The sequence below is a fragment of the Prunus persica genome, chromosome G3 (assembly GCF_000346465.2).
Source record: "Prunus persica cultivar Lovell chromosome G3, Prunus_persica_NCBIv2, whole genome shotgun sequence".
In the NCBI taxonomy this organism is placed as follows: domain Eukaryota; kingdom Viridiplantae; phylum Streptophyta; class Magnoliopsida; order Rosales; family Rosaceae; genus Prunus; species Prunus persica.
This window is the reverse complement of record NC_034011.1, coordinates 2851505-2877165: the sequence shown is the minus strand read 5'-3', so window position 1 is coordinate 2877165 and position 25661 is coordinate 2851505. Positions and strand designations below refer to the sequence as shown.

Sequence of the window (25661 nt, the reverse complement as noted above, 5' to 3'; positions counted from 1 at the left end):
TGGTGCTGGCTCTAGTATCTGCAATTGTACTTTCACCATTATATGTGACAACCAGAAAAACTGATGCAAGATATTATGAGACAAAATGGAGCTCTGGGTTTGTCCTTCCCATGGTTCTTGCTGGACTTATCATTGCCATTAAAACCACTTCTTCATCATCAAGTTCATCATCTTCATCAACTCAAGGAGATTCTTTTGTTCCTTCTCCTGAACCTTCATGGGTGCTAAGAATTGGGAGCTCAAGCTGGGGGCTTGCTGGGGTTTTAGTATTGCTGATGCTTGTGCTGTCATGGCAAGGTTCTGTTCATGAATTCTTGTGGAGATAGAGAGAGGGAAATTAAGTCCAATTCTATCTGTTGTTTTCACTTTAATGGATTGTACTGGAAAATTATATTATATCAAATAATGTAAGTGGTATTAGTTAATGGAGATTTTTCTGCTTCATTCAAAATGTGGGTATTGCAACTCTCTGTGAAAATAATGCACAAACTGAATAATTAGCTGCAATTATACTTTTAATACTTTCAGCTCAATAAACTTGTACCTCAACGATGTCTTCAATTTTCCTTATCTAATGTGCGAAATTTTTATATGTTCCGAGTACACCACCTACTTGATGTACCCTCCAATACCGCTTTTGAAATCATTTTTATATATAGATAAAAAAAATTATTAATAAAATCCAAAATCATACGAATATCAAATTGTTGTGAAGTGTAAGACATGTAGCTCAACGATCCTTTCAATTTCCTTTTTCTCCAATATCGCTTTTAATATCACTTCTATACATAAAAATAACAAATATTTTTACAACCCAAAACCATACAAAGATCAAATTGTTTGAAACTGTAAAACTAAATTAAAATACAAGGTAGATTCCACTGCCTCCAAACAAAAATAAATTAAAATTACAAAATATAATCATTTATAAAATATTTATAATAATAAAAAAAATTAAAGTTGGGCCTCATTCCAACTTTGAATGGAGGAAATGCTAAGCCCAATAAGTATTAACATCCCTACCATTGTCCCCAGTTACCCAAACTCTCTCTCTCTCTCTCTCTCTCTCTCTCTCTCTCTCTCCATTTCCTCTGAGTCTTCTCCCGCGCACCCATCAGCAAAGCCCTAGCTTCAGTTTTATTCACTCATCACTGTGTCTCTCAAGCAAATAGCAAGTCACAAAAGCTTCACTATTTCTAATTCAACGGCCATACAAAATCAGGTAAGCTCTCTCTCCGTTTTGAATTTCTTTGATTTTGGTCTTCTATTATCGATTTGGGTAAGTTTTATTTAGGATTTAGTACTTAGGTCTTCCACTGAAGAAAATTGACATAAAATCGAGTACACCAATAGATAAGTTCTGCTTTTTCACCGAGCAGAATGGTTTCTGTGTTCTGGAAATAATCAAATGATATATGTGGAACTTTCTCTTGTTCGATGGACACAAGTGTAATATAAAATTTAACCTTTCCGTGTGCAAATTTGTGGAGGTAATGTACAAATTTCCAATAGGCAGGGAAGATTGATTTGCGCCGTGAACCAAAATTTGGTGTTTTTATTTTATTTTTTTATGGAACCCTTTTTGTATCTTGATGAAATTGACTCTGACTGTGTTTCCTTTTCATTTTTGGTGCTACAATATTTCACTTGCATCAAAGTTTTGTATATTCATCAATTACTGCCTCAAATTTGTGCTGGTGTGCTGTTCTGATTGTGTTATTCTGCTCCTCTAAATACTTATTTCTGATACTGCTCTATGTCCAGGCTATTCTTGCTACGGTTTCTATTGTCCTTGGAGTAACAGAGCTGTATAGCTTGCTGATTGACTTATACAAGAGTCCAGATTGTTGAAAGAAGAAGAAGTGTGGTAGTTTGGAGGTTTAGCCCATCCCAACTGCTCTGGCCCTGCCTATCAGAAGTACCCGGAACCAGAAAAATGGCAGGGGAAGATGAGGACTTGCCCAGAGATGCAAAGATTGTGAAAACGCTGTTAAAATCGATGGGTGTGGAGGAATATGAGCCTCGTGTTATTCACCAATTCTTGGAGCTGTGGTATCGATATGTGGTCGATGTGCTCACTGATGCACAGGTCTACTCAGAACATGCTGGTAAGCCCGCAATTGATTGTGACGATGTCAAGCTTGCTATACAGTCCAAGGTTAATTTCAGCTTCTCACAGCCCCCTCCAAGGGAGGTAATATATTTCACTCCCTTTCATTTCTTCTGGTAAATTTGAGTTCATGTAACAAAATTGTATTACACTACGCGTCAAAAAATGTACCCTTTTCGTTATGAAATCAATCAGCTTATGTGTATTATTTGGCCATTATCAGGTGCTACTGGAGTTGGCTAGAAACAGGAACAAAATCCCATTACCAAAATCAATTGCAGGGCCTGGTGTGGCGTTGCCACCTGAACAGGACACATTGATCAGCCCAAACTATCAACTGGCAATCCCAAAGAAACAATCTGCTCAAGCAGTAGAAGAAATGGAGGAAGATGAAGAACCTGCTGAACCCAATCCCCCCCAGGAACAGAAGCCCTCTGATCTGCCTCAGGGTACTCCCCAAAGGGTATCCTTTCCCCTTGCTAAACGCACCAAGTGAGAGATTACATGGTACATCAATCAGCCTGAGGGATTGTAGTCCAGAGATGTGAGATGAGACAGTTGTTCACTTACTAGAGATTCTGACTCGTATTCGATCTGTATACATGTAAAAGAATGTTCTGTTTAAATATTATGTTGTTTACTTCCGCAGTCTTGTTCCTTCACAATTATTTGAATGCGTACGCCATATGGTCATTGATAGTTTTTTGAATGATTAATTGATTATGCGAAGAGAGCATGAAGCTTTTGTTTTTCCCCCCTTGCTACAAATCAGGCTCAAGAAAGCTTATAATGATGATCAGCATCATGAAAGATTTTGTACGTTTTCTCCATCAGTTTCTAATACCAATTAGCCAATATGGTGAGAGAGGTGAGAATTTGCCTTAACAAGATAAAACCAAAAGGATGTAAAAAGCACGTTGCCAAGTTTCAGTCATCCGACAATATACATCAACTTTTTAGAAGCATGCATCAAGCATAATGTAACCAATCAGATTGGAAAGGGGTATCATGAAAGATATATTGCATTCAATATGAGAACTCTCAAGATAAACCGTTTTAACAACTTGTTGAATTCGGTTAGTCATCAAATAACAGAACCATGTAGCTGTTCTTTACAACTGCTTTTTTGATTTATATACAAGAATGACTTAAGTGTCACTAGATACACCATAAATGAGAGAGAATCGAGCAGGGGTCAACTTCTCCAACCCACCATACTGCTAGCAGCAGGACCTGTACTTGATACACTCATGCCCCGGTCGTACATGCGCTGAATCTCTTCCCTGTACTCTGTCAAAGACTTATCAGGAATTGCTGGAGTCAGCTCCACCACATCCCCCATCTGCAGCTTGCATGTAGGATCACTCACTGCCGCATGGTTCAGCCTAGGCCTCAGTTCTTCCTTCAGCGGGAACCCGTATGGTGTCCATCTCAAGCTCCCTCGCCCAGTTCTTTCCAGCAGATCCATAATCGTGGAGTTTGTAGGAAACTCTTGAACAGACATCTGCATAATTAGAACAAACACGGTCAGATGCATGGTTAATAAGTACTTGTTACACATTTATAAAAAAAATATTTCCATACACTTATTTGAGTGTCAGCCAAGTACTTTAAAATGAAAATAAATATATATATATATTCAAATTTGAGAAACAAACTCCCTACACAAAAACTACTTTACATCAAGACTTTTATGCCTTTCCATTATAAAATGCAAGCAATTAAAACACACACCATATTACTTTTGCCTCTTAGTCTCTTCTTTGCCTACTATATGGACATTAAACAATATGTCATATAGCTATCACCACTTAAGACAACATGCATAGTAAATGAAAGCATTTGCGAAACCAAAAGAATAACAGAACATCAGTTCAAGACTATTAAACCATAGAAAAACTTCAAGGCCATTGACTTAGTGGGACTTTAAGTCCCACCTGATACACATACTATCATTAGGTTTAGATAAAGCTTGAAACCAACTAGAAACCAATTAAACAAGTTCAAAATATATGAAATTATAAACATACACAGAAGGTTTTCTAAAACAAACCTTTTCATTCTCTATCATGATGACAAACACCGGCCCATCTTGACCACAGTGAGGTTTGTAAGAATATGGACAGTCATCAGAATGTGAAGGGAACGTGCAGGGTGGCTTGATTGAATCAGCATACCCAATGGATGACCGGTCTCTGCTCATTGCCTCACACTGCCAAGTGACCACCCATCTGGCCCACTCGACCATCTGAAGCACAAATGAGGGGTGCTTACAGTCACCTTCCTTGTATCTCCAGTGAGCTGCAAATCCAAACTCAGCTTGCAAATGCATCTCCTTTGTTCGAATTTGCACTTCCAGCGGAATCATGCCTTCACCCATCACCACAGTGTGCAGTGACTGATACCTATATTTTTAACTGAATATTAGGAGGAGAATAGCGTAACAAAAATAAATGCACACTAGAACTTTTTGATGTATGGCATACCCATTAAACTTGGGTTGAGTTATGTAGTCCTTGAACTTTCCTGGCACCTCAGACCACAGCTGGTGAACAACTTTCAGTGCTTCGTAGCAATCTTCCTCATTATCAACAATCAAACGTAGCCCATGAATATCATGAATTTCATCCATGTTTAGCTTCTTTCTGCACAAAATAAGCCATCACATAATCGTGTTAATTTCTGTTCAAGCATGGAAAATAATACGCTAAAGCATATGGATGTCAAACCATGCACCTATATTGTGATGCATTAAAATCCGAAACTATGTTCATCACTAAACTTATGATTAACTTTTATGCTGCAATAGAGAGAGAAAGAGAACATACTTTAACATTTTGCAGTAGATGCTATACAAGCTCTTATGCCGCCCACAAAGTACATGGTAGGAAATGGCCTTATCCTTGAGAGCTCGCTCTAATCTCTCTGTGGCAGAAGTAATCATTGCATCATCAAACGAATCTAGAAGCTTAGAGGACAGTTCTTTGTGCTGATCTGGGTTGAGATGCTTAAAACATAAATTTTCCAGCTGCACCTTCCAGCTAGAGATTCCTAACCGGTTGGCCAAGGGTACAAAAATCTCCAAAGTCTCCTTTGCAAACCTCTGTTGCTTAGCCAAGGGTAATGCATCTAGTGTCATCATATTATGTAATCGATCTGCCAATTTAATGAGGACAGCTCTGGCATCTGCCATGGCAAGGAACATGGTATGCAGGCGATCTGCCTCAACTGTTTTGCTTGCTGTATTATTATCACGGGCAAGCTTGCTCAGATGACTTAGCTTAGACACCTAAGTAAATGCCATAAAGAACTTGATTAGAAACTAGCAAGCGTCAATCTTATATTCATATATTACAGTATATATAATTTATATAACAGATCATAGTTATAACAGCATATCAATACTTCTGGATCTTTTTTTTCCAGAATCAATGCGACAACCTTGAAAAAAGAATTAACAAATAACAAAATTCATAACTTTATGAACCCAAATGCTGATGATTATAAGATAACGTAAGCAGAAGCTTAATAGCTTATGTTAGCATAGTTCCATATTAAAAAGAAGACCGTTAGAGAATTAAATCTGGGACTGCAAACAAAGCATGACTACTCCATAAAAACAAACACAATAACAAACCATTTTAAAATAGGATCCTACACTACGTTTCACTTTTGTGTAACACATCAAATAATAGATCAAGGGAAGAACTGAGTGTTCGTCCACGCATCCAGACCCACAGAGAGGAAAAAATAATAAATGCATCATTCATTCTTTCAGTCAGAATACTGCAAAATTAAATGTCCTATCATAACTTGATGGATAGAGTATCATTATGTAAGTCTGAATAGCTACTTTTTTCTATTAAGTTACAATTAGACCACGTAACATGATTTTTAACTTCACAGAGTTGCACCGTTTATGCAAGACATGTAAACTACAATAACCTGAGCCCATTTATGGAATAAATTGATAGCATGACCAAATGCCTTGAAAAAGTACTTCGATAAGTGGATCACAGTTAAATTTCTATTACGTGGCATCTACAAGACCGTCTGTAAAAGGTCCAATTTATGAAAATCTAAGAGCAATCCATAAAACAAGAGCTGGTAGATACCATGTAACACTCAACGTGTTCAACATAAGAAACAATCAATAACTACTTAGCATGCACAAACAAAATTAACACATCTTTAATTACTCAAATTCAGTAACACAATAGAGTTATGAGAATCCTTAAATTCTTACCCCTTCCACTAAATCAGCAACCCCAGCTCCAAACTTCCCAAATATATAGTCATAACACAAAAAAGAATCATCAAGCGTGTCATGCAAAAGCCCTGCAGCAACAACTGTCGAATTAGCACCAATTAATGCGAGCAACACCGCAGTCTCCACACAATGCTGCAAATACGGATCGCCACTTGCCCGCATCTACAATAAAACAACAAAATACAACACGAAACTTCTCAACCCAATTCACCAAAATCCCAAAGGCAAAAGTATGCATAAAATTCAGACCCAAAAATTACCTGCCCTCTATGAGCTTTCTCGGCCTCGCAAAAAGCCTTGATAATAAAATCTTCATAGAAAATCTTGTGGCGCAGTTGCGCACCCAGAAGCAATTCTTTGGCATAAGGCTCAGAAATGCCCTCCAAGAACCCATCTTCCATATTGAAAGTCAAATCATCAAGAACCACAGCTGACGAACCCACATCCAAAGCATCAGTACGAGCCTCAAAACTCGGCGAGTCGTAATCTATGCACGAAGAGCCCAAAGCACCTCTCACGAACCCATTAAACAACCCATTACTCCCACACCGGATTGAATTCAAACTAATATCTCCATTGTTAGACCTCTCCCGTGTAATTCTCATTGGTGGGCTTCTCGCCGAGCTCGAAACCCCACTACTGGAAGATGAAACTGGGCCCTGAAACACCGAAATGGGGCTCTGGTCCCGGTTCAACGAAGCCCCATTGAACTTGCTCGGAGAATATCGAAACGAGCTACTCAATTCCTTCAATTCTTCGCCCCTATCGTGCCATAGAGAGCCCAATTCCTCTCCTCCACCCGAATAGCTCGACGAGGACGACGCGTGCTTCACCGTCGGCGATGAGAACAGGCACGAAAGCCCACCAGTCACCGGCTTTTGCGACGTGGAGGCCGTCGAAGCCGTCGACGACGCAGATCGAGAGCTCAATTCGAAATCGTATGAGGTATGCGCATTGATCTGGCACGGGTGGGTCGTCGAGCACACACTGCTCGGCGGGCTTGCGTACAGGGCTATTGTTGGCACCGTCATGGCTTCTGTTTGCGACGATTTTGAACCTCAGATCACAAACCCAAAAGAGCAAAGCACAAATCGAGACAACCCAGAAAAGCTTTCACTCCAAATTGAATTCTACCTGAGACCCACTAATTTTCTTCGCAAAAGCCACTTACTTTCCCAGAAACCAAACAGCTTCAGACACCTGATTGGGTTTCTCAGAGACCCATTTAGTTAATTTTTGAGGTACCCAATGGGATAAAGTTTATTGAGACCCCAATAAAAATAATTATTCTATATCTAAAACCATGAAAGATTGTTAAAAATGAAAAGTATAATGGAACGAAATTGAGCTACAGTATGTACAAATTTATAGAAATTGAGCTCAAGAGGAAAAACTCTACACCTAAATTTCGAGGAAAGTGAGTCAAAGACGGCTTGAAGCGCAGAGCCAGCGAGAGCGAAAGAGAGAGAAGAGAAGGTGAAGAAGGAGAAGCTTCTTTCTTCGTCTTTGATTTTTTTCGGTGAGAATCTCTCTCCTCTCTCTCTCTCTGTGTTTTGAGTTATATTGCTTATCGACCAGGGAAATCGAAGGTGAAATTACATAACTGTCCTCCCAGTTTTATTCCATATATAATTAATTACCGTTTTTGGGACATAGACAAGAAGGATGATCTGATTATCCTTAATGACCTGGAATTTAGGGTTTTAATCTAATTATAGATTTTCCTATTGGTCACATCAAAAGCAAATAAGGGTTGATGCAGTAAATATGTACCTGGCTGTGTTTCTGTCCTTAATTAGGAATGCCAAATGAAAACTAACCAAAATTAGAAATATAGAATATTCTTTTGGATAGTAAAGAAAAATTCGAAACACGCCTCAAAGATCTTTGTAAATAAAATTCTAAAATAAATTCCACATACAGGCAATCACTACAAATCGCGAATAAATTCTGATATCTGAATTATTTGAGTTAATATAGAATTTGTTTGTGACTAAAATACAAATCTCATTCCCATTATCCTAATCCAAAACAGCAAAGAAGCAATTTGGATAATTAACCTTTGGTTTGGTCAGGACAAAAAATAAGCATGCATTAAGCAATGAATATAATAGTTAATCTTGAAGGGGAAGTTTGTGGAACTGTTCCTCCATCTATTATTTTATATCTTGTGATTATCCACTTGATTAATTTTATATTAGTTGAAGTTGAAAAAAGGTAACAGAATATAGGAACTTGATGTGGCATTGTTTTAAGACTAACGACAGAATCAATCATCAATCTCCCAATGGTGTGCCTATATGGTGCCCCCAAAATGCAATCAAACTTTTTGTGTAAAGCTAAATTACGTTGGATTCCACTAATTGTAGGAAAACAAAATGATCGGCAACAAGAACATGTGATAAGACCCACAAGATGATTATAAGCACTTAAGAATGATCAATATCATTGCTTATTAGGTGCAATTTTAGGTATGTTAGATCAAAGACATGCCAAAAACCTAAACATGTTGTGTAACATGGTTTGTATTTTTTTTCTTTTTTCTTTTTTCTTTTTTTGAAAACAAAAAACACTCCGGGAAAGAGAGGGTGGTGTCCACCAAGGAGTTGTGAAAGGGCGCCCCCCACGTGAGCCAAACTCAAGGGCCAACTCAAGCTGGATCTCCGGGCCACTCTCATGATGTCACGTACTTACACGCTTTCATCTCCAGGGAATCGGTATACCCACCCCATCCTGTTGGTGGAAATCGAACCCAAAACCTATTGATGAGCATGAGCAAAACTAGAATTGTAAAGTTAGAGAGACCAAAGTAGAAAATACATCATCTACCAATTTTTGATGTTGGATACAACATAGAGAAAATAAGCCAAGCTACAACAGCATTAACTGATTCCACAACTCATGCAATGTTTGCAATACTTCAAAGTTGCCAACCCAACCAACCCCTTGGTATTGTGCATTGCTTGAATTGCAATTGTGGCATGCCATGTCAACTATTGGAAAATTAAGCGTAGGCAATAATGCCGAACATGCCCTATAGAGCATGATCTATTAAAATAATCCCAGATGTCGGGCGGGTTTCTAAAATTTATATGACAATTGTAAATAATTCACCTAAACTCAAATCCAGACAAAAATCACAAGGGCACTATTGACAATTCATTGGGGGAGTGAGAGATAACTCTCAACCTCCCTCCGGAAGCGCCAGAGCATTATAGTCCACGATAAGACCCACGTCACCACCGAATACTTATTTCATTTATTATTTATTTCCAATCTTTGATGTATTTTTCTGTTAGATTCAGTTCCCAATCCCGTGGTGGGCGTGAACCCGCACGGCACGTGGCACTGTCACACGCAGCAAACACCGCCACATGGTCAGCGCATTGGACTTACACCTGTTCGGGGACGACGGCTAATAGGTTAGCCTTCATCTAGACACGGTCAGAGTCGGTCAGGTCCCTCCCTAAACACGTGCTGGAGGCCGAGTCAGCTCCGAGATTGAAGGACTGTCTTTTACTTATTCCGATAAATCCGACGGTCAGTAGAAGCTGTGAGACTGTTACAATCTGTGGACTACACACTGGGGCTGGCGGTGACAAAATAAACTTCTGAAAGGTCAAAAGTCAAAATAAATGCTCTTTCATGATCAATATTTTCTTGCGGTTTTCGTTTTTTTCATGTTTATTTCTCGCGGGTAGGTGGGTTGATTGGTAGCTAGCAGCCAACTCGAATATTTTTTTGAAGGCTAATTTGGATCGTACTGTTATTGACTTAGGCTTATTTGGGAATGATTTTTTAGGAATTACTTATACTTATACTCATAAGTGTTTTTAATAAAAGTACTTTTATTATAAAAATCTTTAAATATTTATTAAAAAATCTAAGTGCTTCCTAAAGAGGCACAAAGCAGTGTTTCTTATAAACACTTCCAAATTTTTTTGACAATCATAAGCACTTTTAGTTATTAGAAAATGCTTTTAGTCTTTTTAGAAGTACTCCCAAACATTCCTTTATTAATCTTATAAAATATTAGTTGATTATATATCAACCTATTTCTAAATCTTGTGTATAATTAACAATTAAAATAGAGTACTGCTAAACAAACCCTAAAATTAACTGAGTATACCCTATTACCAAACTATTTATTGAATTACTAATTTACTCTAATATAAAATGACAAAAAAAACATAAAGTGTACTCAGTTAATTTTAAGAACGTTGCTTGTTCAAAATTGATAGGATTATATCCATCCTCAACCAAACCTCAAATAATTAATTGAGGAAATTTGAAAATGGTTGGTTTTTGACAAGTCAAAAGGAGATTTTTTGTTGCCTCCTCTGCTTGATCTACATAGTATTGTAAATTCATACATCAACTCGCTACGTGAGTCCATCAATGGTGATGCCCTACTGTGAACAATTGAACACAAAATGCGTTTTGGAGTACAAGTTTTCATCTTGGACGAAAATCAACCCAATATTTTACATTGTTACTGCCTTAGCTAAAAGAAATTTGAGATTTTTCGCACAAAATTTTGGCCGATTTAAATTTGTTTCTTTAAATTTCAAAAGAGAACTATCAAAAGAAAAAAAATTGGGTGCTAGGTACTTATTGTTGGCTATTGCAAATTGTCAAAGACAGAGAAAGTGACAGCATTGTTTCAGTGATACTAATTTACCCTAATATAAATTATCAAAAAGTATTAAGATGCAAAATAGGTATTTTTGGTAGTTAATTATATATTTTGATTTAAATATTAAGGTGTACTTAATTAATTTTAGGATTCGTGGAGCAGTACTCCTAAAATAGTGCAGGATCTCGAGGTCTTAAGTTTGATTTTCTTATATTTGAGATTCTAGGTTTGATACCCTCGTACTCCATATCGCTTGTATGAGCCAAAAAAAAGTGCAAGACCTTGAATTCAAGATTAATTGTTTTTAATCACTTAAGCTATAATTTTATTTATTTATAATTATTAGTATTTGGTTGGATGAATTGATACTTCAGTAAAATAAAACTAAAAAAAAATTGAATTGTTTTTTCTCTCATTCCTTTATATTTTTCCCATGTACCTCTCTTTAGTTAAGAAAAGAAAACAATTGAAACCCAAAAACAAAAACATTACGTTATTTGAATGATTGGTTCTCGTGATAATAATTAATTGGAAAAAATAAAAAGGACAATTTTGCCCAAAAAAAGAAGAAAGAAAATAAAAACTGAGTTTGCATAATGACAGACAGGTTGAGTGAAAGCTTATTGTTCTTGCGTATGAAACTGTTGACAAAACGTACAAGCCAAAGGGTGCAGCTTATTTTTCTAATTTTCACTTTCCATGCACGCTACGGGATCAATAATTTGATAGAGACAAGTGCAGTGTGCACCCAACTTTAGGGTTTCATTTCCCACATGCTTTTTTTTATTATTATTTATAATGATTTTATTAGAAACAGTCCTGATTTCTTAAATTACAAGAGTCCAAGAAATTTAGATGCTATATATTTCTGAGTTTTTCTTGAATTTATTATTATATTTCTTTGACGTTAGGGCTCATATATAATATATTGGCTTAAAATAGATCCCAGGTCAGGGTGCATGTATATATATATGTATATCAAATAATTTTTCATGAGTCCAAAACAGTCTTAATCAGCACCACGTATACGTAACTGTGTGACAAGAAGACTTGTATCATTCTTGTTAATCAAATAGCATATGGCCAAAGGATCCGCATTCCGTGACTATACCAAACTAAACTTGAGTGCTGTCGTTTGATTTTCATATACAAAATCATCCACATCCTAATAGACAACTTTAATCCATATTTCTAAAAAGTTAAGAGCCCGTTTTGATAATCATTTCATTTTTAGTTTTTAGTTTTTATTTTTTTATGTTAGAATATAGAGGAAAAAGAGGGAGACTGGAAGTGAGAATGTAAGTGAAGATGTGATTGAGAAGGAAGGATGAGAGGAAGGAATAAACAAAAGTGAAAACAAAAACTAAAAACTAAAGTCTATTTAAAATTATTTTCACTTTCAAGTTTTTGTTTTTATCACTTTTGATACTTATTCATCCCATCCTTCCCTCCCCTTTTCTCTCTCAATCTCATCCTCACACACATTCTCACTCTCATTTTTCTCTATACTTACAAAAAATTATTACTAAAAACTAAAATTAAAATAGTTATCAAACGGACCCAAAGTGACTAAGAAATTTCAAACCTCATCAAATGTAACTTAAAAATTGATAATGTCATATTTGGTCTCAATATCTAAATCCGAAAACTATTATTAAACTTAAAAGTGATCATCAATGTAAGCCTATATTTTTGCTATTCAAAACATCTTTTCTCACCCCATTGCTCCTCCTCCTCTCTCCTCTCTTCTTCTTGATTATGAGTTATAGAACGGCTTATTCTTTCTATTGGGTTCAATTTTGGTGACCCCTTATACTCCTTATGTGGGTGTGAGCTCAAGTTCTACTCGAATCTTCCCTTACCCAAATAGGCTACAAGTGGCCTAGTTGGAGGGCTAAAGGGTTAAATGTGGCCCTTCAAATCTAGTCAATTTTTTTTAGCCCATAATTGAAGATGGGTTTTGCATTATTTTAGGGCTACATTTGGGCCAGGGCCAGAGATGGCCTTATCTCTCCATCCCACTCCCCTCTCTCCCAAAACCCCAAATTCGATTAGGAGTGCTCAAGCGCTAATTGGTTAATAAGTTAATACGATATTAACTACTCGGTTTAGCCCATTTTATAATATCATTTCATATTGATTAATATTTTATCCATTCATTACAATCATAATTGTAATGAATTTCATATTTTAAAATGGTTGAATATTAATCTCATCATCTACACTATTAAAGGCTCAAAAAAGTTAATAATTTATATTCCAACAAAGAGAAGAAATACAAAAAAAGTTCATAAATCCCAATATTACAGCACCCTACTCAGACACGTAAAAATGAGGGGGGGAATTCACAAAGCTTAAGTAAAGAGGAAGAGGAAGAGGAAAAAAAATATTTCGGAATTTTAAGTGCAAATATCATAACCTAACCTAGAAGATTTAAGGGAAAGTAGAAGAGTGACTAAGAAGTTTTATGGTTAATTTGTTGACAAAAAAAAACATAATATATTATTTATTTTAGAGTAAATATCCCAAAAATAATATAATATAAAATTTAATTAAACAACAAATAGAATAATGAAATTAAATATGGCGTTTGCTCCACTAGGATACAACTATTTAAATCAAAGTCCTAGCACTACGGCTTTGATTCCTAGCGAAATTTGTGTGCGGCTATACAAGAATGATGATATGAATGTTCTATGCGAATTTACAGGATAAACTCAATCAGACAAAAACATTATATGATATTTGAATTTTAAAAATAATTAAAATAATTAGTTAATTAATTAACTAATCGAGTTTAATTTAAATCACAGAGCCCAAAATGTGCACAGAAAACGAATGTATTATTGAAAAAAAAAACGTACGTACATATATAATACGAGTATTAAACGTGAAAATGCTAAATTCTTTATATGGGTAATAACTCTGGGAAAGTAAAAAAGTCAAAAGCGACAATAGAGACGCGAGTAATGGCCTAATAGTAATGAATAATGCTCTAAACTACTCTTATCAATAAAAGAACATCGTGAGCAAAAAAAAGAAAAAAAAAAGGATCCCAGTATATAATAAAGAGTATAACCGATCGGGTATACTCTTTATCAAAAAAATATTTTAAAAAAAATAAAATACTGGCGCAAAGCCGCACGGCTATACTATTTTGGGGGAAAAACCCCAGAGTATAGCCGTGCGGCTATACTATTTATAAAGGAAAAAAAGCCCTGCCGAGCGCCTAGATATGCACGTGTGAAAACCAGTATAGCCGTGCGGCTATACTAAGTTTAAAAAAACCAAAGTAGAGCCGTGCGGCTATACTATTTACAAAAGAAAAAAGGGCCTGCCTAGCGCTAGGCGCCCACGTGTGAAAACAAGTATAGTTGTTCGGCTATACCATTTTTGGAAAAAAAAACCCAGGTATAGCCGTTCGGCGATACTATTTTTAAAAAAAAACCAGTTATAGCCGCGCGGCTATACGTTTATAAAAAAAAAAAACCTAGGTATAGCCGTTCGACTATACTATTTGCAAGAAGAAAAAGACCAGCTTAGCCATTCGGTGCTCATGTGTCAAAACAAGTATAGCCATCCGGGTATACTTGTAAAATAAAATTTACCATCGTAACGCCGCTCGGCTATACGATTTGTTAAAAAAAATTTAAAAAGGGAATGGCCGTGCAGCCATACCTTTTATTAATTTTAAAATAAATAAATAAATAAGTACCCTCCTAGCTGTATTATTTTATACTTAATTGATATTAATTGCCTAGTTTCAACATATTAAAAGCGGATATTAAAAAGAGAGAAATTTCACAGTAAATCAATATAAGAATTCAAATTTTTCTTCTTCTTTTTTGATGGGAATGTTTATCTTTGGAGGAACAACAATCAATATTATATTATATATAATATATATTAATAGAAAGGGTAAAAAGATTGAGGGGGGTTATGGAATCATTCTGGTCCCTACATGGCTCCGCCCATGATTACAAGTCTTAAATGTGATTTCTCGCATATTACTTCGAAGATGTGTAAAACTATAGCTCGGGTGCTTGCACCATCTCCTTCATGTTTCTTGTTAATTACATATTCCTTTGGTTGTGGATCCCTTGGTTGCTGTGTTCGTTTTTGTGCACCATCGGTTCGATTCATGTACATGTATGCTTTTGTTTGGGCCTTTGGCCTTTTTGTAAGGAATTGGGCTATGTATTTTTTGGGACCTTACCAAAAAAAACCTATGCCTAAATCTCTCCAACCTTGATTATTTTGAGCTTATGTAATTATCATATTGAATCTTTCCTTAGTAATGAAATTCCTTGTGACAAAAAAAAAAAAAAAAACCATTCACGTCAAATATATGTTATAATATAAGTGGATAACAAAGTTCATATTTCATAAACGAAAAATATTGAATTCATATATAGTCCATCATAAAAATGAGAATGGTTAACACCATGTGGTCGTATTTCTCTATCATAATCCATCAAAGAATTTCAAATAGATTTCTCCTGGATGTGATGTAAAAGGCCTTTGAAATCCACCGCAGGGACAAAATGCTGCAGCCGACGATGACTGGAATGCTATTCGTGGGCTGGGCCTTAGGGTGTAGTAAAAAATGGAGAATTTCAGTTACACCCTTTTGAGGTTTAGTTTAGATCCCACTAGTTTCATTTTATTCCATTTACACCCTATACTTTTTAACATATGTGAACTCCCACGAGCAGTCAAGTGGCAAGACCGTAATTTGACACTTAAAAAAAACTAAATATAGCAAGACCAACTTATTGTCCTTCAAATAAAAAAAATAAAAAAAAATAAAAACTCATGTTTCAATTCCCAAAATACCCTCATAGTTTTAAAAAAATACAACTCAAATTCTAAATCGACTCGTCAGCCCATGACTATTTGGGTGGGCAACTCAACAATTTATTTCGGTCACTCCCAATTGTTCATGATTGATTCATTGTTGTGTTGTGAGCATGCTGACCAATTCATTACATTAAAAACTATATGATCTGTACGTGCAATATAATTTATGGCATTGTATTGTTCTTTTATATAAGCGATAATTTATTTTAATATAATCTAAACTACAGAGACAAGTGCATAATAAAAACACATCCACTATAACCTATATATACTACGACATTATATTGTTTAATTGATTTCAGCACTAGTAGGAGAATCATATTCTTAAATATTTAATAAAAAATTGCATCTTATGTGTTATCATTCATATTATTCTCTTCAAAGCAATAAAATTGATGAATATAGAAAATCATAAAATCACGCTGCCAAGGGAACTTCTAAAAATAAAATTTTGCTGAGTATTTTTATTTTTAGATCAACAAGTAGAAGGGAATTTAAACTTAAAAGATATGAAATTATGAAATTATATTGTGAACTGCGCTACAAAAATGGCTTGTGCCATATTAATTTTCTTTTATAAAAAAATTGGTATTACAAGAATATTTATATTTTCTCAGATTATTTTTTCTATTTTCCCAAGAAAATTAAGGGGTATTTATGTATTTTGATTCTTGGCTTGCGCCATAATAATTTTATAACCCACGTTAGCCTTCTTCGTTCATACTTCAGTCATTACTGTTTCTCTATGTCTTCTGATTACTATCTCTGCAAGACCAGAAGACTAAAAAACTATAAATTAGACCCAAATCCGAACCCCCCTCTAGGGTTTGCTCTCCAACACTCAAACACAAAAGCCACTGTCACAAAAACCCTAGCTACCTCTAACACACATTCTTGTAAAGATCTTCCAATTGATCTGATCCAATAAAGAAAAAAACACGAAGGTAAGCTCTCAGATACCTCTCAATCTCTCTGTCTTTCTCTCTCATTCGCTCTATACCCTTTTCAATATTCGTCGGATTCTCAAACCCCACAGCTGCCTTTGTGAAAAACCCAGATAGAAAAACCGTAATTTTGCTGGAAAAATACCTAATCGCAGCAATAAAGTTTGAAACTTTGAAAGAAAATTTATTATTGTGGTTTTGGACCTAAGGGGTTTTAGGTCCATGGATGATCTCGAAAAAGCAATACTGATAATGTTTGATGAATCGGGCACCGTTGATTCAGAGCTGAAACAGAAGGCAAAAGATTACTGTGATAAAATTAAGGAAGAACAAGCAATATGTAGTGTTTGCATCGAAAAGTTGTGCTTTTCGAACTTAGTTCAAGTCCAGTTTTGGTGTTTGCAGACTCTGCATGAGGTTATTAGGGTCCGGTACTCATCAATGAGTCTAGATGAGAGGTATTTGATCAGAAAATCAGTGTTTTCAATTGCATGTTTTGGTGGATTTGATGATAAGAGTACTGTTAGGGTTTTAGAAGGTCCTGCATTTATAAAGAACAAACTTGCTCAGGTTTTGGTGACTTTGATATATTTTGAGTACCCATTGGTTTGGTCTTCGGTGTTTGTTGATTTTTTGTCACAATTGAGTAAAGGGGCAATGGTCATCGATATGTTTTGTCGGGTTTTGAATGCTTTGGATGAGGAATTGATTAATTTAGACTACCCTCGGACACCTGAAGAACTAGCAGTGGCAGCGCGGGTTAAGGATGCTATGAGGCAGCAGTGTGTAGCTCAAATAGTTAGAGCTTGGTACGACATTGTGTCTATGTATAGGAACTCTGATGAAGAGCTTTGTGCTAGTGTATTAGAATCAATGAGGAGGTATATTTCTTGGATTGACATTGGATTAATTGTGAATGATGCATTTATCCCGTTATTGTTTGAGTTGGTTTTGGTTGGTGGGCTCTCCGAACAACTCCGTGGTGCTGCAGCTGGATGTTTGTCAGCAGTAGTATCAAAAAGGATGGATCCTCAGTCAAAACTACCACTGTTGCAGAGTCTTCAAATGCGTCGGGTTTTTGGGTTAGTAGCTCAGGATAGTGACTCAGAGTTGGTTTCTAACGTAGCTGCATTGCTTACTGGGTATGCGGTTGAGGTTCTTGAATGCTTTAAAAGGTTGAATTCTGAGGATGCAAAGGGTGTTTCAATGGAGCTCTTGAATGAAGTTTTGCCCTCTGTGTTTTATGTGATGCAGAACTGTGAGTTGGACTCTACATTTAGCATTGTGCAATTTCTTTCAGGTTATGTTGCCACAATGAAGACTCTTTCCCCATTGAGGGAAACACAGTTGCTTCATGTGGGCCAGATTTTGGAAGTGATCCGTTCGCAGATCCGCTATGATCCTATGTACCGTAAAAATCTAGATATATTGGATAAGATCGGAAGAGAGGAGGAAGATAGGATGGTGGAGTTTAGAAAGGATTTGTTCGTGCTGCTGCGTAATGTAGGTCGTGTAGCACCTGATGTTACTCAGATATTTATTAGAAACTCATTGGCTACTGCTGTTGGATCATCATCAAATTGGAATGTTGAAGAAGTGGAAGCTGCACTTTCCCTTTTCTATGCATTTGGGGAGTCAATAAATGGTGAGGCAATGAGAACTGGGAGTGGTCTCTTGGGTGAATTGGTGCCAATGCTTTTATCTACAAGGTTCCCTTGCCATTCAAATAGGCTAGTTGCACTTGTGTATCTGGAAACAGTAACAAGATATATGAAGTTTGTTCAAGAGAATACCCAATATATTCACATGGTTTTGGCTGCCTTCCTTGATGAAAGGGGTATACACCATCCAAACGTCAATGTGAGTCGAAGGGCGAGTTATCTGTTTATGAGGGTTGTGAAATTGCTGAAATTGAAGCTTGTGCCTTTTATAGAGAATATTTTGCAGGTATGATAACAAACATTCGTTCTCCAATTGCTTTCCTATATATCCACGTGATTATATTTCAGTTGCGCCAGACCTCATTAATTTGCTTTCGCCTTTTAATTTTATCTCCTTTGAATTGCTTTATACATATTACCATTCTTTTTTTCAACTTCTCTTCATCTCTGCTAAATTAATTTAAATGAATTTTACAGAGTTTGCAAGATACAGTCGCTGGATTTACAAGTATGGATTATACATCGAAAGAGCTTTCGGGATCTGAAGATGGTAGTCATATTTTTGAGGTATTCACTTAATATTTTTTGACATTTGTATATTATGTGTGCTCATGAGTGTGTTTAGGAAAGAAAGGAAGTATTCTTAATAGAGAATGTGGGTGCCTGTACCATTCTAACGTGTATCGGGTCTCTTCGCAGGCAATTGGTTTATTAATTGGCATGGAAGATGTACCACCAGCAAAGCAGTCTGATTATCTCTCTTCACTTCTCACTCCTCTTTGCCAACAGGTTGTTGACTTTGCACTTATAAAATAATAATTGCATGGGTGTCACCCCCTTCTTTCGACCCCCAAAATATTTTGCTTTGACTCAAAATTAAGGACCGAGTGAAAATGTGAGATAAGCATTTGACGTGGTCTTCCTACTGTCTAGGTTGAAGCATTGCTCAGGAATGCCAAAGTATTGACTCCTGAAGAGGCGCCTCAAAAATTTGCTAATATTCAGCAGATAATCGTGGCGATTAATTCTCTCAGCAAGGTTTTTCAACATCCCTTGACCTTCTAGTTAACGTGTTTCTTGGTTGATTTGTTTATATGTAAAATAGCATATGCCGCCCCCGCCCCCCCAAAAAGTTATAAAACTCTTGATCAATTCACTTACAAGATCTGGTAAAAGAGGAGTTTTTATGTTGTGTCACTTATATTAAAAGTCTTTCCTTTACCCCTTCTGCCAATCCTGCTTAGTAAGCTGTATGGTTTCAGAAAATTCACCATGTTTGGATGCTTCGAGATTTGTATTTATATACATGAAATTACTGTACTGAAATTTATATGCCATCCAGGGCTTCAGTGAGCGTCTTGTAACTGCTAGTCGCCCTGCAATAGGTCTCATGTTCAAGCAGGTTAGTATCTATATCTTTCTTTTGTTCACCTTCCTTCAAGTACGTGGTCTGATTAATTTTTCTGAATGCCTGTTTCTCTGAATTAAAATTGTGGATATAGGGCTTATGTGTGCTTTTTTGTTTTGTTTTGTTTTGTTTTTTTTCGGTGACTCACTGTCTCTACACCTTGATGTTCGCCTATTTGATGAACTTTATGATTAGCACTCGTGGGCTCTCTGATATTTCAATGCTGTTTTATAACATTTTGATCTTACAGTTTCCCTTTTTAAGTACAGCCCCTTGTAATTAGTGATTGTTGGCATATGGATGGGAACTGGTCTTTCCATACTTGTGGAGAAGCTGTCTAAATATTTCATGTCTTAACAATGTGTGTTTCTTTTCCCATGGTTATCCAGACATTGGATGTTCTCCTACAAGTACTTGTTGTGTTTCCTAATGTAGAGGCTTTGCGCAGTAAGGTAAGGAGTCGTGTGTGGGATACCAGAATTACTTTGTTTTGTTTTGATATTTTATCATCTGCGCTTGTAACCTGATGCTAGTGTATGTGGTATCCAGGTAACATCATTTGTACACCGCATGGTGGACACTCTAGGAGCATCTGTTTTTCCCTACCTCCCAAAGGCACTGGAGCAATTGCTTGTGGATAGTGAGGTATAAAGCAGTTATAACTGAATTCTTCTATTCCGATTTTTTTTGGAGTTAAATCTAACTTTGAGAAAATAATTTTTGGTAATAAATAGAGAACAAATTTTGGACAGGTACTGTGTCACCAATAAATAAAATTTAGAAAATAACAGTTCTGTTTCACATAAGTATATTTTGCACCAGTTATATTCTCTCTTTTTTTTGTTGACAACAATATTTGACTATGGATTCAATTATGATGCAGCCAAAGGAGTTGGTTGGGTTGCTTATATTGCTTAATCAACTGATATGCAAGTTCAATACATTATTCCGTGACATATTGGATGAAGTATTTCCTGCTATCGCTGGTAGGATATTAAATGTTATTCCGGTAGATGCACTCCCTTCAGGACCTGGATCCAATACTGAGGTATGAGACATTGACTGTTGCTGTTTTCCAACATTGAATGACCTGTTCCTTGTGCTAAGCATATGTTCTCATAGAGTTTTATGCTAATGGCGAATGTACATGGTGTTACAAGTATTATCAGTTAATGTCATCAAACCATCATGCAAAGGTTGTTACTTAAATGATTGATTCGTATCTTTTCCCCCTGTTTCCATCTTTTATGTGCCATGTAAATTTAGGTTTAGACCAATTACAGTTGGGCAGACATGTGGTATAAAAAGTAATGCATCATTGCTTGCTCTAATGGTACTTACAACAGGATCTTTAACTTATTGTGGACGATGAGTTCTGTTTGTATGAGTATGTGTTTTCTTTTCCTTATTTGTTTTTCGGTTTTATTTTGGCTATCGGATAAAAAGAAAAATAAGGAAAATAGGGACACCAACTTAGGCAATTTAAATGCCCAACATCAAATACAAAGTTACAATGTTTATTTCATTGATCATATTTTTGTAATATACTTCATTCCACTTATTTTTCCTTTTCCCCAATGTTGGTAGCAATGAGCTGCTTGTGTGTTCTTCATTTTCATTATTGGATGTGAAAGCTTCTGCGGAACCAAAACTACTTTAGAGTATCATTTGGAACATTAACAGTATTTGAAAGTTTATTTATGAAGTTTAAATGTCAAGGCCGAAACTTTTTATACTTTTATTTAATACTCCATTTTCCTTGTAGGAAAATCGCGAATTGCAAGAACTTCAGCGAACATTATATACATTTCTTCATGTGATAACTACACATGATCTATCTTCTGTTTTCCTATCCCCCAAAAGTAGGAGCTACTTACAGCCAATCATGCAGTTGCTTTTGTTCACATCTTGTAAGCACAAGGATATTCTTGTAAGAAAGGTATGTGTTCTTGGTTTACCTTTGGCGTTTTGGTTCTTATTCATTCTAATTTCTCTGCTTTAGGATAATTTCTAACATATTATTGCTGTTACTTAGGTATGCGTACAGATATTTATTAGACTGATCAGAGATTGGTGTGCGATGCCTAATGGTGAAGAAAAGGTAGGAGCTTACCTGTAGTCCTTCTGCTTGGTAATGTTAAAATATATTACTTTTCATATTAATATGGGGTCCTTGTTTTCAGGTACCTGGTTTCCAGAGTTTTATAATAGAGAACTTCGCTACAAACTGTTGTTTGTACAGCCTGCTTGACAACTCTTTCGAGTTTCGTGACGCCAATACTGTAAGATTGGAATTAATAATCTTTGTGATACTTTTATAGATAGTTTTTGTTGTTAAACCATAAAAAGAAGAGCAGAATATACACCATAAAACGAAGAGTAGACTATACACCATATAACTAAGAGGACTAAATTGCTGAAGCAGATTTGGAGACAGAGATGTTCTCTTTTAGTAGTGTTCAATAATATGAGAAGTTGGTGATGAATACTTTTATTTATAATTTGCCTTGTATTTATTTTATTGCTTCATACTTACCTTGAAAATTGTTATTTTCATTTGTCGCAGCTTGTTTTGTTTGGAGAAATTGTATTGGCTCAGAAGGTCATGTATGAAAAGTTTGGCAATGATTTTCTAGTTCATTTTGTCTCAAAAGGTTTTCCAGCAGCGCATTGCCCCCAAGATTTGGCTGAGACATATTGCCAGAAGCTGCAGGTATAAAAAAGTGGCTGTAGATTACCATGTTTTGGTGGACCAAATACAAAAGGGTTTTTTTTGTCATTTTTGTCTTCATTTGTTCCTGTAGTTTGTGCATATCTATTTCCTTGGAGTGGTGCTAATACATACTTATACTGATTTTCCAAAGATTTTCTTCAATAACTACAACGGTTAAAAGTGAAGAAAATATTAAAAAAGGGGTAAAGTAGTCAAATAATTGAGTAGGCTAAGTTAAAAAAAATTAGGAAAAAGAAAAGGAAACGCATTGGCCTCTGTTCTTTCCCATCACTCTGGCAGTTGCCAAATGCCACCGCTAATATTAATTAAGCTACTAGTATCAGTTTGTTGTTTCCCTGAAGAGTGAAATTTGTAATATGATATTATGAGAAGATGTCAAGGTTGGTGATATCTACCTGTTGTGTTAATGTAATATTGTCATCTAAAATGTTGATCTGTGAATGCACATGTGTCATGTTGTTCCAATATTATCTATTTGAAGATGTTGGTCAAGTGTCTTGAGCTTATTCCAGTGGATTTGGGGTTGGTTTACAGGATGTTCGTAAAAATGTATTGCTTACAGAAATAAACCAGAGCTGAATATTTAGTAGAACATTTCCAATTATTTGTTTATGATTTTTTTGGCTGCTCATTTTTTCTGCAGGGTAGTGATATCAAGGCATTGAAGTCATTCTACCAGTCTCTGATTGAAAATTTAAGACTTCAGCAGAATGGGAGTCTTGTTGTCAGATAGCATTGCCACAGTAGACAAATGACATCATCTCATGTCAGAGTGTTCCTTATTTTTGTTTTGTGGCAATTCTGGCGATGCATTTTTGTTCACCGAAGGTAACTACAGCTGATGTTTGTGTATCTCTGCTGATTTGTTGTACCTATTTGGAATGTTATATTTTTGTATGTATTTCTATGTTGTACTTACTCTGGTAAATGTTGCAGGTTCTCTGTATATAGCTTTTGTGCGGCTATGTTATGGACAAGGTATAAATTCTTCATATTGGTTTAAACCAAATCTGATAAATAAAGTAGTCCAAATGACTTGTATAGTTGCTAATTTGTGTTTTTTGCCCTTCCAATTGTTGTTCTACAGTTGTATATTTAAGGAGGAAGTTCTGCTAATTGTATAAGAAGTTCTGTTACATCCATCTTTTGGAGCTGCCTAGTCTGAGATCAAGGTTCTTGTGTTTGTCTATAGCGATTATTTTCTTCTACCTGATGTAAACATCATCTTTTTGTATTTTTAGCCATGTGCAATTTTCCAATCTTTGATTCATCCAAGTCTTTATGTTTCTTTAGTCACGCTTTACTGCTTGAAGCTCTACTTCGTTGAGATTTTTTGTATAATCTTTATAAAGTCAATAATTAAAAAAAGAAAAAAAAGAGAGGAACTCTCCCTCTAATGCTTTCTTTTCAAGTTTTTGTACCTTGTTTATCAGAATGTCATATAACTTTTTGTATGCCGTCCATTTCGGAAATCTACTGTGTGCAAGAAAACAGCGTAGTGTACAAAATGTTTCTCTTTGGGGGCCCAAAATGCAGAATAACTTTGTGAAACGGGGATGTTCTCCCCGGCGAATCATGATATGCCAAATAGAAAAGTAATTATGCGTGGCACACTGTGATTGATTGGGATAGCAAAATAGTGCTATTCGTATTTCACATGAGTGTTTCTCGTCAAAATGAGGGTTTAGTGGATGACTGATGTGGCCGTGGGTTTTGTTTTAAATCTATTTTCACCCCTACATTGATGGGTTTTGTGACCATAAGCATAACAAAATTCCTTGCTGCGTTTTCCGTCAACTATCAGAAGCCGGCATCTGGTGTTACTTGAAATTCTTGTTGGCTTGTGGGAGATTGTAACAAGGTTGCTGTCAACCCTATTGGAGGCATCGTTCTTGACGTTCTTGCTGTTGACCATAGGCGATTATAGCCAAGTTTTCCATCAAAGTATCAAATCAACATTTAATGGAGGCAATACGTTTCCTTGCTGTTTGGTACAATTGCAGCTTGCAAAAATACCGTCTTTTTCTTGATGACAGAGAGTTTTCTCTGTCAAATTGTCATGCGCCCCACTACACAAGCAAAATAAAAAATCCCTTAGCCATCTGCGATTTTCTCTATATTTCCTACTGGTGTCGTCAAATCATGTCACAAAATATCCTAAACTTTTTCTTTTTATAGCAGAAAATATCCTAAACTGTGTTTTTATTTTGTCATTTTTTTAGTACAAACAATTGGAGGAGGGGAATTTATATACAAATATTCGTTGGGGTTTAGGGGTTTCGAAACTCTACCTGTATGAGTGGAAGAGAATAGCTCAACCAACTAAGTTACTTTATTTTGTCATTTTTAAATTTATGAGAACAAGAAATCATCAACTAGTATTGGGGTTGATCTAATGAAAATACGTCAGCTTTAATTCGTCACCCATACACAAGCAGAGAGAGCCCTTTTGTTTTCTTTTGTTTTTTGTTTTTATTAAAAACTTAGGAACTTTCATTTTTTTGTCTTTGAAAACACAAACAGAGGATTTAATCGAAATTTCATGGAAGATCAAGGGAAATAATTAGTTACTTGACTTTCTTGGTTACAACCTCTTGAAGCAAAGAATATTGTAGGTCTTACAAAATGTGTTGACCTCCTTTTTTATCCTACGCTGGCTGTAACTTTTTGAGTCTCTCTCAATTTCATACAGCGGTCGCCCAAGGAAAGTAGGAAATGGATGACTATGAGCCTTTCTTTCTTTTTCTTTTTGGGTGCGTCAAATGATAAAATTAAAGTTTACATTTGCTCATCATGTATGTTGTAACCAACAAAGGTCTATCATCTATTGGTAGATGATTTAGGGTTGGGGCCATTTTGCTTTTCCTAAAGTTCATGGTTCAATAATTCGTGTTACCGTAGTATTTATTAAATTTTAGTCATCAAATAATGTAAAGGGTCGAGGATATATTAGTGGTACATAATATAAACAAATCAAACATATATTCACGTTAGTCGAAATCTAATGGCTGGTTTGGTAACGTTTTAGTTTTTAGTTT

At 35.9% G+C, this 25661-nt stretch overlaps 3 protein-coding genes across 3 annotated transcripts; 2 read left to right on the top strand and 1 right to left on the bottom strand.

Moving 5' to 3' along the window:
- On the top strand, positions 909–2813 carry LOC18783659 (transcription initiation factor TFIID subunit 9). Its single transcript, XM_007215001.2, has 3 exons — positions 909–1222; positions 1765–2194; positions 2334–2813. Exons 2-3 carry the CDS (start codon positions 1937–1939, stop codon positions 2604–2606), a joined length of 531 nt encoding a protein of 176 aa, XP_007215063.1. The 5' UTR covers positions 909–1222; positions 1765–1936; the 3' UTR covers positions 2607–2813.
- Positions 3115–7919, bottom strand: LOC18783718 (probable GTP diphosphokinase RSH2, chloroplastic). The gene is made up of 6 exons (XM_020559267.1): positions 6641–7919; positions 6357–6542; positions 4939–5399; positions 4597–4755; positions 4164–4515; positions 3115–3614 (listed from the first exon to the last, which is right to left on the bottom strand). The coding sequence occupies exons 1-6, from the start codon at positions 7409–7411 to the stop codon at positions 3306–3308; spliced, it is 2238 nt and encodes a 745-aa protein (XP_020414856.1). The 5' UTR covers positions 7412–7919; the 3' UTR covers positions 3115–3305.
- On the top strand, positions 16601–24034 carry LOC18783046 (exportin-T). The gene is made up of 15 exons (XM_007217016.2): positions 16601–18767; positions 18959–19048; positions 19181–19270; positions 19415–19519; positions 19824–19883; positions 20279–20341; positions 20439–20534; positions 20773–20937; positions 21655–21828; positions 21925–21990; positions 22073–22171; positions 22456–22602; positions 23267–23451; positions 23560–23601; positions 23711–24034. Exons 1-13 carry the CDS (start codon positions 17043–17045, stop codon positions 23354–23356), a joined length of 2970 nt encoding a protein of 989 aa, XP_007217078.1. The 5' UTR covers positions 16601–17042; the 3' UTR covers positions 23357–23451; positions 23560–23601; positions 23711–24034.